Consider the following 13,033-nt stretch of genomic DNA (forward strand, 5'->3'; position numbering starts at 1 on the left):
TGGAAATTCGCATCCTTCTCAGGTAATCGTTCTAAAGCCATGCCAAACCAAGTCTAATATACAATGCAGATAGCTAGTATGTATAATCGTCTCTCAATGGTATCCAATGATCCAACTGTCCCATAGAAGATGCTACGCACGCGAATGCAACCTGCAAAGCTGATACATACATGTGGACTCAAGTGACTTAGGGACTGCGTTTACCTAGGTATGTAACCACATCTTCCTTTGGGCCAGGGTTGACTTACGTCAATTGCTGTCTAGACACCCTTACACCGTATACATACCGACTGAATTCTCCCACGACATGATGTGCTGAGGCTCTCCAGTTGCCTCCACAAATGCCCCCCACAGGAGCAGCAACCCGGAGAGGACCGTTTATTCATGAATCCTGGGAGGAGACGGTAACCCATTCTTGGATTTTCCCCGAGTGTAAACCCTTGTCAACGGCCGGGAAAGCTCTGACTTGGCGACCCGGGCCGCTTACGACGACGTAGCGAAGAGTGTGGAAGCCGAGACGGGGGACTAGGTTCTATCTATGGTACGCCTGGGTCTACGCGTATGTATGTATCGAGGATCAGCCCCTTACCTTATCGACGGACAAGTGGAACTTTAACGCATGTAAGGCAGCTCCGCAACAATGCATCTAGTGTATTCTGGGTCATCAGTTTTTACGCCACTTGCGCGCCGAGATCATGGCAAACTTGTCCAACTTTCCGAGCTGCGGGGGCCCTGCATTTAGAGGGATTCATCTAAGGCCAATATAGACGATTCTAGTACGAAAAAAGTACAGCATCCCTATTATAGCTCCACTGATCTATAGCGTGTCAAGGTAACCTAGACAGCACCCCCAAAATGTTGGTCATCTTTTCACGTACGCTATGTACGTCAAACCCTGAATGGACGTCCCTAGCCAGGGGACTGGGAAGGGCTCGGAATTCGTGTATATTTATGGCCAAAGAAGCGGTGAGTTCTACTGAGTTCTGCGATAGTAAAAGGTGAAGGTAGGCCAGGCCTTTTGATGTTGACACGGCTGAATGACGTTTTGTTACTCTATATGAAATCATCAACGTCCTGCATCATTTTTATTTCGAATAGGTTGCAGGCTACAATCTCATACCGCCTTTCTAATATCCTAATACTAATGCGCGTGCGGTAACATGGCGGAACACACAGACACATCAAGCGCTCGATCGTTGTCGGAGTCGGCTGGATCCGGGGATATTGCTATCGTGGGCCTTTCCTTTAAGCTACCCCAGGATGCCGACGACGACGCTACGTTCTGGAATATTCTGGAGAATAGACGGAACTTGATGACAGAATGGCCAGAGTCGCGTGTAAAGACCGGTTCTTTCTTGGACAACCCGCGCCATAAGGTAAGCTTCGTGTCTAGTCCGGGTAGCCGCCGTGCCGGAGGCTTATCAATCGCAATAGTTCCAAGGCCGAGGCGGGCATTTCCTCAATACCGATGTGGGGGTTTTCGACGCCCCGTTCTTCTCCGTCACGGCGAAGGAGGCGGCATCCATGGATCCAATGCAGCGGTGGACCCTGGAGGCATCCTACCGGGCATTTGAAAATGGTAAGGGCATAATGCAAGTTTACGGGACCGGCATGAACTGACTACGATCTCTGCAGCTGGAATCCCGGCCGAGAAGATCAGGGGGTCGCGCACGGCAGTTTTCTCCGCCTCCATGTTAGAAGACTACACTAGAATGGTAACCGTGGATCCCGATAACATCGAGCGCACGGCCCTTACCGGGAGCCTAGTCGCTTCTATAATTGCAAATCGTGTTAGCTGGTATTTTGACCTACACGGTCCTAGTATTCATGTTAATACGGCATGTTCGAGTGGTTTGGCAGCTGTTGATATAGCGTGCAAAGCTATTCAGAGCGGCGACGCAGAATGTGTAAGTGTCACTCCTATCCTTCTAGGCCAACGCTATACTCCGAGCTAAATAATTACATCTAAAAGGCTCTCGTTACTAGCGCCAATTTTCTTCTCGATCCAGCAATCGTCCAATTATTATCTGACCAGAATTTCTTGTCTCCGGACGGTGTATGCTACAGTTTCGATCACCGCGCAAATGGATACGCAAGAGGAGAGGGCGTTATTGCCCTTGTGCTTAAACCTGTATTGTCCGCAGTTCGGGACGGAGATATGATCCGTGCTGTCATCCGATCGACAGGCTCGAACCAAGATGGGTATACACCAATACTGACCCAGCCCAGTTCCCAAGCACAGGAAGACTTGATTCGTCATGTGTATCAACAGGCCAATTTACCCTTTGACCAGACCCGTTATGTAGAAGCCCACGGTGAGTAAATACATTTGCCGTCACTCAGATGAAGATTCTAACGTAGAAAACACTAGGGACGGGTACGCCTGTTGGTGACCCGATTGAAATGAAAGCCCTAGGTCGGGTCTTCCGGGAATATCGATCGGCCGAAGAGCCTCTTTACGTGTATGTGGATTGAAGCTCCGAACTAACCTTATGCTTATTTCCTCACTTATCTGGACGTTTTTACTAAAAGACTACAATAGTGGTAGCGTAAAGGCGACAGTTGGACACCTGGAAGGGGCCAGCGGCCTCGCTGGAATCGTAAAATCGATCTGTAAGTCTCTCTCTCCTACGGCCCCTATCTGCCTTCTGACAGAACCCGAAAACTAATAACATTCGTAGTAATCCTAGAGAAGGGCGTAATCCCTCCTAACCCTCTCTTCGAAAAGATGAACCCCGCCATCGATCCCGACTTCTACCATACTGCTGTGCGTATTTTTGAGACTGGGGAGATATTTGTATGCTGACCAGATAATTGAAGGTTCCTACTCAAAAAATAGCTTGGCCGAGCTCAGGCCTGCGCCGGATATCGGTCAACTCATTCGGGTTTGGGGGTGCTAATACGCATGTTATTCTAGATGATGCACTCCATTACCTACAACATTACAACCTGACTGGCAATCACCATACTACTTCTATTCCTGGGGGTACATTAGAAGAAGATGACATACGTGGTGCTGCAAATTGGTTAGGAAACGGAAAAGTCCACACCAACGGTAACGGTATTATCTATGCCAACGACGTTACCGATATCAGTGAAACAGTCCTTATCAACAAACCTATCAATGGTAATGGGGCGGATTACACGAATGGGACAAACTATTTCAACGGAACAATTCCCATCAACGGCATAGATTCCTTGTTGAATAGCCCTGTGACGCCCATACTTGATACTGGCCTGCCTAAATTACTAGTGTGGTCAGCCGCCGACGAAAAGGCTGCCAAGCGTATGATGGAGTCTTATCAGACATTCTATGAGAATATCTCCGGAAAATCGACCAAGATTGATCGCTTAGCCTATACGCTGGCTGTCCGGCGAAGCCAGATGTTGTGGAGAACATTCGCCATAGACGAACAGGAGGGCCAAGCCGGGACGAAATTATCATTCTCAAAGCCTGTACGAAGCGCATCCCAGGCGGAGCTAGGCTTTGTGTTTACCGGCCAGGGGGCACAGTACGTCGATATGGGTTGGGATCTAATCCAGTATCCAGTATTTACGGAGACGTTACGCAATATCGATGGTATTTATGGAAGCTTAGGATGCAAATGGTCGATTTTCGGTAAGGAGAACAGCCATGCCAAACTCGATAAAACCGTGAAAGTGCAATAAAACTGACCCTCTTCCAATTTTGACAGATGAGCTACGCTCCAGCGCGAACATTAACAAGCCTGAATATAGTCAGCCATTGTCTACGGCGGTCCAAATTGCTCTGGTAGAATTGCTCGACAGTTTCGGAATTAGGCCCCGAGCCGTGGTTGGCCACTCTTCAGGCGAAATTCCTGCAGCGTATGTGACCCCTGAATCCGTATATTGCTTTGGATTAGCAGCATTGAGAAGGATAGTCGGACTGACTTGATTGAGACAAACAGATACGCTATCGGTGCTTTGTCTTTGCAGTCTGCCTGCAAAGTCGCCTACTACAGAGGACAGCTCGCCGGGAAACTTAAGGATGCCAACTCTAATAGCCCAGGTGCCATGATGTCCATCAACTTGGCAGAGGATGAAGTGCCAGAATATACGAAGAAGATCAAGACAGCGGGTATTGGCGACTCGATTTGCGTTGCTTGTGTTAATAGTCCCTTTAACTGCACGCTATCGGGCCGTGAAGCGGATATTGACTTGATCAAAGCACAAGCCGACCAGGATGGTGTCTTTGCGCAAAAGCTTAAGACTGGAGTTGCGTATCATTCAAGCTCGATGCAAGCCATCGCCGACGAGTATCGCTCGCTGATGGGAAACCTCGAGGGCGTAGACCGTCAAAATAAAGCTCCGGCTCAAATTCTCATGATCTCGTCGGTTACAGGAGACGCGGTTATTCCGACCGTATTAGCTACAGCACAGTACTGGGTTGACAACATGGTGCGTACGGTCCGGTTTGCTGACGCTATAAATGTTCTAGCGCAGGAATTGCCGAATATGAAGGTTACGGACCTGATTGAGGTTGGCCCTCATCCTGCCCTGCGTCGGCCGGTACAAGACACTCTAGGTAAGAAAGGCGACAATGCCAAGATACGCTACTTCAGTCCTCTGCACAGGTCTCAGCCGGCTATTCGGACCATGTTAGAACTAGTAGGGCAGCTGTACAGCTTCGGACATGACGTTTCGATAACGACAGCCAACCAACAGACAACTCAGAAGAAATTGCCTTTTCTTGTTGACTGTCCTGAATACCCCTTTAACCATTCGCAAAGATACTGGGCTGAATCGCGCGTCTGCCGAGATTATAGACTCCGCGAGCCCGTTCAAGGAGAACTTCTCGGAGTACGCGTATCGGATTGGAATCCCCTGGAGCCTCGCTGGAGGAATTTTTGGAGCGTGGAAACATCTCCTTGGATTGGGCATCATAAGGTATGTCACCCTTTAAATTTCAGAGAGAAAAGTGTTGTCCAATCTGTGCTATTGCTGACAATTTCGGGATTAGGTTGGTGGAACAGTGCTGTTCCCAGCGGCAGGGATGCTTGTCATGGCCATAGAAGCTGTACAGCATATGATACCCTCGAATCGCGTCGTAACAGGTTACCTCTTTGAAAAAGCCGAATTTATAAGTGTTATCATTGTACCGGAAGACTGGGAAGATCGTACGGAAACGCAATTCCATTTGCGGCCGAGAAAAAGGCAAGCGAGCGAGAAGGACGCATCGGCGTGGTTCGACACAACGATTTACTCGTATACGCGTGGCCAATGGACCGAGTCCTTCCGGGCAAGTATTCAAGTTGGATTCCGTGATTCGTCAGAGATAGATACCAGGGAAAGAATGCTGGCCGATGAAAGCATTCGAATCCAATATAGCGACGCAGTGGATGACTGCGACCGACCTTTAGATTCGCAAGTCATGATCCGCGAAGCCGCCGACTTGGGATTCCAATTCGGAGAATGGTTTCAGCAGACCCAGGACGTTCGTTGGGATGGAAAGGCGAAGGCACTCACGCGCGTTGATGTTTCTAAACCGAAATACCAGACTCGTAGTTTGGTTCATCCGGTTGTGCTTGACGCAGGTTTTATGGCTCTACGAGTCAGCGGGGGCCAGCAACCAACCCTCAATGTTCCCAAGCGCCTATCGAATGCTTGGTTCTCGGGTGTTGGTTGGCAGCACCCAAAAACAAGCTGGGTCCGGTGGATGGCCGCATCGACGTCTACTTTGAGTGGGTGGCAAGCTGTCGGTCACGGAGAGCAGGGCAGTCTAGCTGCTCTAGCTGACGATGGGACCGTTTTGTGCACCATAGGGGAGGCTAAGACGGTAGCCATGTCTACCGACACGGGAGGCAAAGAGAAGAAGATACTATACAATGTCGACTGGAAACCTCAGATGAACCTGCTAGACCGAGAGCAACTAGCACTTGTATGCGGTGCTAATAACTTTCCAAGGGACGAAACCATCCTCGTGTCGAGCTACTCCAAAATGCGTTCTACATTAGACCTAGTTGTTGGTCATGCTCTTAAAAGTTTGAACTATTCCAAGGTGCCTGACAGCCTACGCCGTCATGTCGAATGGATGGAGCACCACGTCAAGGGCCTGCCACCGTCACAGCAGGAAGAAATAGAGAAAATCAGGGATGCTGAGCTCGAGGACCGACTATGCGAAGTCGAGACTGTCCTTCCATCGTGGAAGCTGTACACGGCTTGTGCGCGCAAAATTATAGATATGCTGGAGGGAGAGATAGACCCGCTCCAGGTCGTATTCGGCTCCGGGCTAGCTGACAGTTTTTACGCCGACCTGTTCCAAGACCTCTGCAACGATGGCCGGTTTGCCGCCTTGTTGGACATAGCTTCACACGAGAACCCAGCGCTTCGTATCATGGAGGTCGGCGCCGGGACGGGAGGTATGACTGGACACGTGTTGAAGATGTTACAGGAGCGGGAGAAACGACTTGGTGCGCCCAGTTTTGCCCACTACACATACACGGATATTTCACCTGCTTTCTTCGAGCGGGCGGGTAGACGCTGGCCTCAGCTTCAGAGTCGCATGAATTTCAAGACCTTCGACATGGACTACGATCCCGCCACCCAAGGGTTTGAGCCAGAATCTTACGACTTGATTTTTGCCGCTAGCGTTGTGCACGCTACCCCCGACTTAGAGCGCGCCATCCGCCACATACGCAGGGCCCTCAAACCGGGTGGTCGTCTCGTGCTAATCGAGGTTATCAACCCAGCTGAGATTATTATCAATTTCATGGCTGGTCTAGTACCTGGCTTCTGGGTTGCTCGTGAGGCTTGGCGTCCTCATTCTCCAGCTGTACCCGAGGATATTTGGGACAAGTGCTTACGAGCCAATGGCTTCTCTGGGAACGATCTGATCATGCGCGACTACCAGAGCGACGTGTGTCATGTGATGAGCACTATCGTGTCTACAGCGGTAGAAGCTAAAGACACCACCCAGTCAATACCAAAGTCCGGTCGCCTTATTCTCGTCACAGACACGCAACAGCCTGACGATGGCCAAAAACGGTTGGCGGATGCAGTGCTTAGTAGCATTAACCCTAAAGGTGACCGGCAAGCAACTATCTGTGCATTTGCCTTGAACGAGCTTTCTAATGAGCTAGAGGGTGTAACCGGGGATGATATTGTCGTCTGCCTTGCTGAAGTGAATAACAGACCTTTGCTTACAAGCCTTTCCGCAGAGGGCTTTATGTGCCTCAAGACAATAATTGGGCGGGCACCTAGACTACTCTGGGCCACAGCGACAAACACTAGTGACGCACAGTATCCTGACCATAGCTTCCTACAGGGCTTCGTTCGCTCTGTTCGAGCTGAACAACCTGATAGTCAAATTGTGACCATAGCTATCGAAAATGAGGCAGACGCGACGAAATGCTCTTCTTTCATTGCAAAGGCTTTCCGGGCTTCCTTTGAGTCGTCGTCTAAAGAGCTCGAGTATATCGTCAGAGACAGTTTGCTTCTAACAGGTCGGGCCGTCGAAGATGTAGAAGGAAACGACACGATGCGATCCCTTCTCTTCCCTAAACTACAACACAAGCCCTGGGCCGAGGCACCTGCCGTGCAGCTCTCAGCAAATGGCGGCAACAATCTCGACTCTTTACAATTTGTCCTAGACACTGAATATGGGGCTGACATCGCTCCCTATGAGGTTGAGATCGAGGCCAAGGTTTGGGGGTTGAGTGACCAAGATGTTCAGGCGGCGCTTGGGAACCAAGAAGGCAGCCAGGAGTCGTTGGGAGCTGATTGTGCTGGTGTTGTCACTCGGGTCGGTCGTGCTTGTACCCTATTCCAGCCCGGAGATCGTGTCTGCATGGTGAAGCCCGGTTGCATGCGCAAGTTCCCTCGCTCTTTGGAAACAAGCGTATTCAAACTACCCGATTCGCTATCATTCGAACTTGTTACCTCTATACTCGCTCCTGGTATGGTGGCATACCATGCTCTTGTCGATATCGCCAGAATACAACAAGGTGACAAGATTCTTATCCACTCAGCCGCAGGTAGCATGGGCCAGCTAGCCATTCAGGTTGCTAAGAAGCAAGGCGCCGACATCTTTGCTACTGCATCATCACCCGAAGCGAAGAAATTCCTGGTGAAAACGTATAATATTCCCGAAAACCGCATCTTCTACGGTCAAAGCGCCCTATTCGCGAAAGGAGTAATGCGCGCCACACGGGGATATGGCGTCGATATTGTCTGGAACTCACTGGCGGGCAGCGATGAATTGCAGGCTTCATGTGAATGCATAGCTCCCAATGGACATTTCCTCGAGATCGGTCGCGGCAACATGACGGCGAATACCACGCTACCTATGGTGCTATTTGCCAAGAATATCACCTTCTCAGTGGTCGATATTACACGCTTGAAACCGAGAACTACAGCTAAGCTGCTCGAAAGCACAGTGCAGCTGCTAGGCGAGGGTAATATCCAGTACCCTCAGCCGTTGCGCGTGTTCGAAGTGAGCGATATTAAACAAGCTTTCGAGCAGCTGCAGGATGGCGGGGAGATTGGCCGAATAGTCATTCGCCCAACACCTGAGAAGGTAGTTCCAGTAAGTTAACCACCAGAAGGCCTATTGTCAAGGAATTGACAACAGCCACGCTCCCAATATATCGAATGTCAGGCTAACATGTGCACATAACAGCAATTTATAAAAGAACAGCGTTCGTGGAGATTTGACGAAAATGCGTCGTACCTGATCGCCGGTGGATCTGGTGGTGTAGGTCGAGCAATTACTCGGTGGATGGTGGACAGAGGAGCCAAGCATCTAATTATCCCTTCCAGATCTGGTGCCAAGTCCAAGGCCGCTGCGGAGACGGTGGCCGAGTTGAGGGCGCGTGGTGTTAATGTCTACGCCCCAAGGTGCGACGTGTCATCAGAAATCAGCTTGGCTTATGTGCTAGAGGAGTGCTCCCACACTATGCCACCCATCAAAGGGTGCATCAACGCTACTGTCGTCCTCCAAGATGCTATATTCCAGAATAGCATGACGTATGAGCAGTGGAAGCTTCCGATCCGCTCTAAGGTACAGACGTCGTGGAATCTGCACCGTCTCTTACCCCCGGATATGGACTTTTTCATCCTCCTCTCCTCTCTTGCCGGTATCAATGGTCAATTGGCAAGTTCCAACTACGCCGGCGGTTGTTCGTTCCAGGATACGCTCGCCGCCTACCGTAGGGCTAATGGTCAAAGAGCTCTGTCGATCGACCTCGGCTGGATGCGCAATGTTGGGCAGATCTCTGAAATTGGCGAATACCAACGCCAACGTCAAGAAGCTGATGACATGCAACAGACCGATGATACCGAGCTGTTTGCCCTGCTAACACTGGGATGCGACCCAACTAACCCACTCCCAATAAGTCAGGTTCTGTTCGGTCTACGCACGCCTGCCGATGCCCTTGCCCAGGGTCGAACGCCAGCAGCTATTCTAGACCAGCCACTGTACGCTGCTTTTTCGTACCTGGTGGGCTCCGGTTCGGGTGCAGACAACACGAGTACAAGCAGCAACTTAGCCCCCGACCAGCAAGCGGCGGCCCTCTTTAATCAGGCGAAAGATTCAGAAGAGCGTATTCAGGTTGTATTGAAAACGCTGGCGTCCAAATTAGCTCGGGCTATGTCTATAGCACCCGAGGACGTCGAACCGAGCAAGCCACTATCGGCATATGGTGTTGATTCACTCATGGCTGTACAAGTGAGGAACTGGATTAACAGAGAATTCAGCGCCCCGGTGGGTGTATTTGAGATTATGGGCGGGGTATCCATCGCGGGCATTGCTGAAACGGTTGTAGCGAAGAGCACGGTTGGATAAGGTAGTTACAGAATGAATCAGGTTTGGGTTTGGAAACGAATGGAATGATAATGTCAACAATGTCAACAATGCCAATATGAAAATTTTCTTTTCTCTATTTTCTCTATATTCCATGTGTTATAGTGTTATAGTATCTAAGAAGATATTATGAATATATTATGGTACTTAAGAAACGGTGAAGACGCGAGGTGAGGAGGCCAAGATCACATGACGGCATACGAATGCACATAGCCTTTGTAACACCCATGGATCAACCAATAGGGGTCTCAATAGTGAAGGTCAAAGCGTCTGGCGGGTTCTACATCTGATACCTAACCCGTCCTATCGGGATCAGGACCGGTGGCTTAAACGCTTTGACAAGTTACCTCAGACCGAGAAAACACACCATTATGAAGAATTAGGTATAGTTAACTATAGCTATTGCTTTAAATAATAACCTATAGGATTCCTTACTGTGAATACCCGGATCAACAGTCGAGCGGGACTGGCAAAGAAGCGATATGCATACCCAAAGAAGAGACACAGTATTAAGTTCCAAAACGCGTTCAATTATTATACATAGGTAACCTAAACAATTAGGTAAGTAGCCCCGACAACGGGAGAGTTGTGATGATTCTTTGGGAGTTCTAAGGTGCATAATATAATAACTACCTAGTTAAAGAAAGCCCTTTAGCAGTTTATATTTAGAAAACTGCCATTCAGCGTTAACGAAAGAGAAGAATGTATACACATAAAATAGCACAATATCTATTGTAGGTTTTCTTAAACGAAAACGATGAACAATACATAAGCCAATAGCCGTAAGTAGGGATTATCCAATGACCTAACCTATATCATCGACAGTTATGCATATTTGACATGGGCTTCCAAGTAAACTAAGCCTTGTAGGGCCCAGTTATGCAACTTTAAATGTCTACCCCTGACTTTAAGAATTCAAGATTACAGGTTAGTTAACCTATGTAGAAAAGTCATGTTGGAAATGCACATATCTTTCGACCACCGAACTCGTTTCTCCTCCGGGAGCATCCCCCTACCTACCCGTAAGTGGAGTGTCCGCCGGCATTCTTCAAGACCAATACATATCATTTTATCCTTGCCGCTGTCCTCTCTTAGCTGCATGCCTCGCGGGGAAGCGGTGTAGCGAAATCGCAAATACATACATACCTAACCTACATAGCTTCGTCCATGAGGATCTTCGGTAGGCTACCAGTCCCAGGGATTGATATTCTACGTATGACCCGGGATCCGGGCATTGCCGGACCATCCAATGCAGGGTAGTTGGGGTAATTGGACCGTACACTATGTATGTATGAGCTGGTATTGACGTATTCGGCTGCATTGTCGTTACGCGTCCAGTCCTGCGAATGCGGCCGAGTTGCTGTTGACCGGGGCGGCTGAGGTGCCGTCGGTTAGTGACACAGCATCATCGATCAAATGGAATTGTGAAATAGCTCCGTGTATGTATTGTGATCCAAGTTGCGTCCCATATGATCCGCCTAGCTAGTTCGTTTGCTCGCCCCCTAATGTTTCCCCTTTCCGGATGATTCCAATCAAGAGGCACTAGTAAGTTGGCACATCTTAACGACGAGTGCCACGATGGTAACCAAGTCGGACAAGACTTCCAATCCAAGGAATAACTTCTATTGAACGGGTTAGCCTGTATAGGGGCTACTAAACTACCAATGATAAGAAACGCAGTTTTGATAGGCGTGCATCTCAACACTCATTGGATAAAGTCGTACATGATATTATGGGAAGATGGCATGGCATTGAGATATGGCAGTCTGGTTCATATACGCCAATAATAGACATGTATTGGACGTGAGCACTGCAGACATGGAGTGTAAGAATACCGTATTAATATTACAATCAGGTTCTCCGCTTGATTAAAGGAACTCTGTGCTAATAAATCAACAACAACCTTCAATATATAAGTATTAGTTAATGAAACTTGGTTGAAGTCAGTGACTCTGACTCCTAGAGTTCTATATATAAAATAAACTATTGTGGTTTCATTTACGAGGATTGTTATCATTGAGGATTCGCAATCATAGCATGGTACGTTGATATTACATATCAAGAAAGAGTGGATAGAGTGATCCTTCAAACGGTCGACGTTGAACACACGAATTCTTTGAATATATACATCATTATTCCGAGGTACAGAGATTTTCTCTCATAATAGTACTAGTTGAATTTCCTGGGTGGTATTCCGAACCGAATTAGGCCAAGCCATAGTTGATCCTCCTCATAATTGAGCACATATATCACCTTTCCCCAGATCATCGTCCTAGGAGGCTATTATATTGCGAGAACACAGCTGACTCCGTCCACCTTCTGGCAGAATGTTGTCGACAGCTGTCGGTTTCTTCCAAGACGTCAAGAAGGTAAGCTCGGTCAGGAGGCCCTGCAAACATATATGATACACATATGTGCCTGCTGAACAACGCCGAGCAAAGCGGTTTCAAAGACAAGGTATATCGACAAGACTTCCAGATCTGTCTGCTCCATTCGAGACATTCGGCTTTCAGACTCGGGTCGTTGATATCTAACATCGTATTCAACTCTTGTCTAAGCGTATTGATCACGATGTTAAAGGAGGCTACGTTAGTGAAATGCAATGCAGTTACGCCGTTCGGAAACATGTAACTCGTGCCAAAAGGCGATCCCAGGTCGTCTTCTTCGTAAATAGTCTTGCTCTGCAATAGAGGCTGTACGGTTTTTCGGTCGAGCGCGCGGAAATTTTCCCCTACGTCGTTAAGAGTTATAGAGAGCGCTTCAAGAACACGCAAGTCTTGTAGGTGCTCAGGGATCTTGCGGATCTTTGCGAAGCGTCTTACGACGTCAGCAAGCATCGTCGACTGGTGGATGATCTTAGATATCTCGACGAGAATTGGCTTTCGGGTCTTGTATTGGGCGAAGAAGCTCACGAGTGCATTCTCCCAGTCAGGTCGCATGAAAAAGTCGTCGATTTCACCTCTTATGAGAAGCCTGAACTGTCAAGTCTGTTAGCTAAGTTCAATCCTCAGACCCAAGACCTGTATATTATTTACCATGAAGCCGAAGGAGTCGAGTATGAGTTGGCAGCCAAGGTTGTCTCCCGGCTTAGGGGCTCCCCTTTTCATCATTATGGCGTATAAGTCAAACCACCCTTACTGGGGCCACCCTAGTGGGGGCCACCCATTTCCCATACAAAATCAACGATTTCGCATATCTGTATTTAATTCAATA

At 48.7% G+C, this 13,033-nt stretch overlaps 2 protein-coding genes across 2 annotated transcripts; one reads left to right on the plus strand and one right to left on the minus strand.

The window, feature by feature from the left end:
* Positions 1 to 1,160: 1,160 nt before the first annotated feature.
* On the plus strand, positions 1,161 to 9,802 carry F4813DRAFT_401478 (uncharacterized protein; the record flags this gene model as incomplete). The annotated part of the gene is made up of 12 exons (XM_049248410.1): positions 1,161 to 1,376; positions 1,435 to 1,579; positions 1,636 to 1,907; positions 1,973 to 2,315; positions 2,372 to 2,462; positions 2,543 to 2,613; positions 2,682 to 2,767; positions 2,821 to 3,619; positions 3,696 to 3,846; positions 3,930 to 4,908; positions 4,982 to 8,545; positions 8,639 to 9,802. 12 exons carry the CDS (start codon positions 1,161 to 1,163, stop codon positions 9,800 to 9,802), a joined length of 7,881 nt encoding a protein of 2,626 aa, XP_049101945.1.
* A 1,991-nt stretch (positions 9,803 to 11,793) lies between these two features.
* On the minus strand, positions 11,794 to 13,031 carry F4813DRAFT_352702 (uncharacterized protein). The gene is made up of 3 exons (XM_049242544.1): positions 12,856 to 13,031; positions 12,733 to 12,798; positions 11,794 to 12,663 (listed from the first exon to the last, which is right to left on the minus strand). The coding sequence occupies exons 1-3, from the start codon at positions 12,928 to 12,930 to the stop codon at positions 12,085 to 12,087; spliced, it is 720 nt and encodes a 239-aa protein (XP_049101946.1). The 5' UTR covers positions 12,931 to 13,031; the 3' UTR covers positions 11,794 to 12,084.
* Between the last annotated feature and the right edge of the window lie 2 nt (positions 13,032 to 13,033).

The sequence above is a fragment of the Daldinia decipiens genome (genome assembly GCF_022478715.1).
Source record: "Daldinia decipiens strain CBS 113046 unplaced genomic scaffold F4813scaffold_8, whole genome shotgun sequence".
In the NCBI taxonomy this organism is placed as follows: domain Eukaryota; kingdom Fungi; phylum Ascomycota; class Sordariomycetes; order Xylariales; family Hypoxylaceae; genus Daldinia; species Daldinia decipiens.

Excerpts from the sequence above, each read along its gene's own strand:
- F4813DRAFT_352702 (XM_049242544.1), bottom strand. The coding sequence starts at position 12,930 with ATGATGAAAAGGGGAGCCCCTAAGCCGGGAGACAACCTTGGCTGCCAA. Across the intron at positions 12,799-12,855 it reads TCGACTCCTTCGGCTTCATG|TTCAGGCTTCTCATAAGAGG; the intron begins GTAAATAATATA and ends CAGACTTGACAG. Across the intron at positions 12,664-12,732 it reads CTGACTGGGAGAATGCACTC|TCGACGATGCTTGCTGACGT; the intron begins GTGAGCTTCTTC and ends ATCATCCACCAG.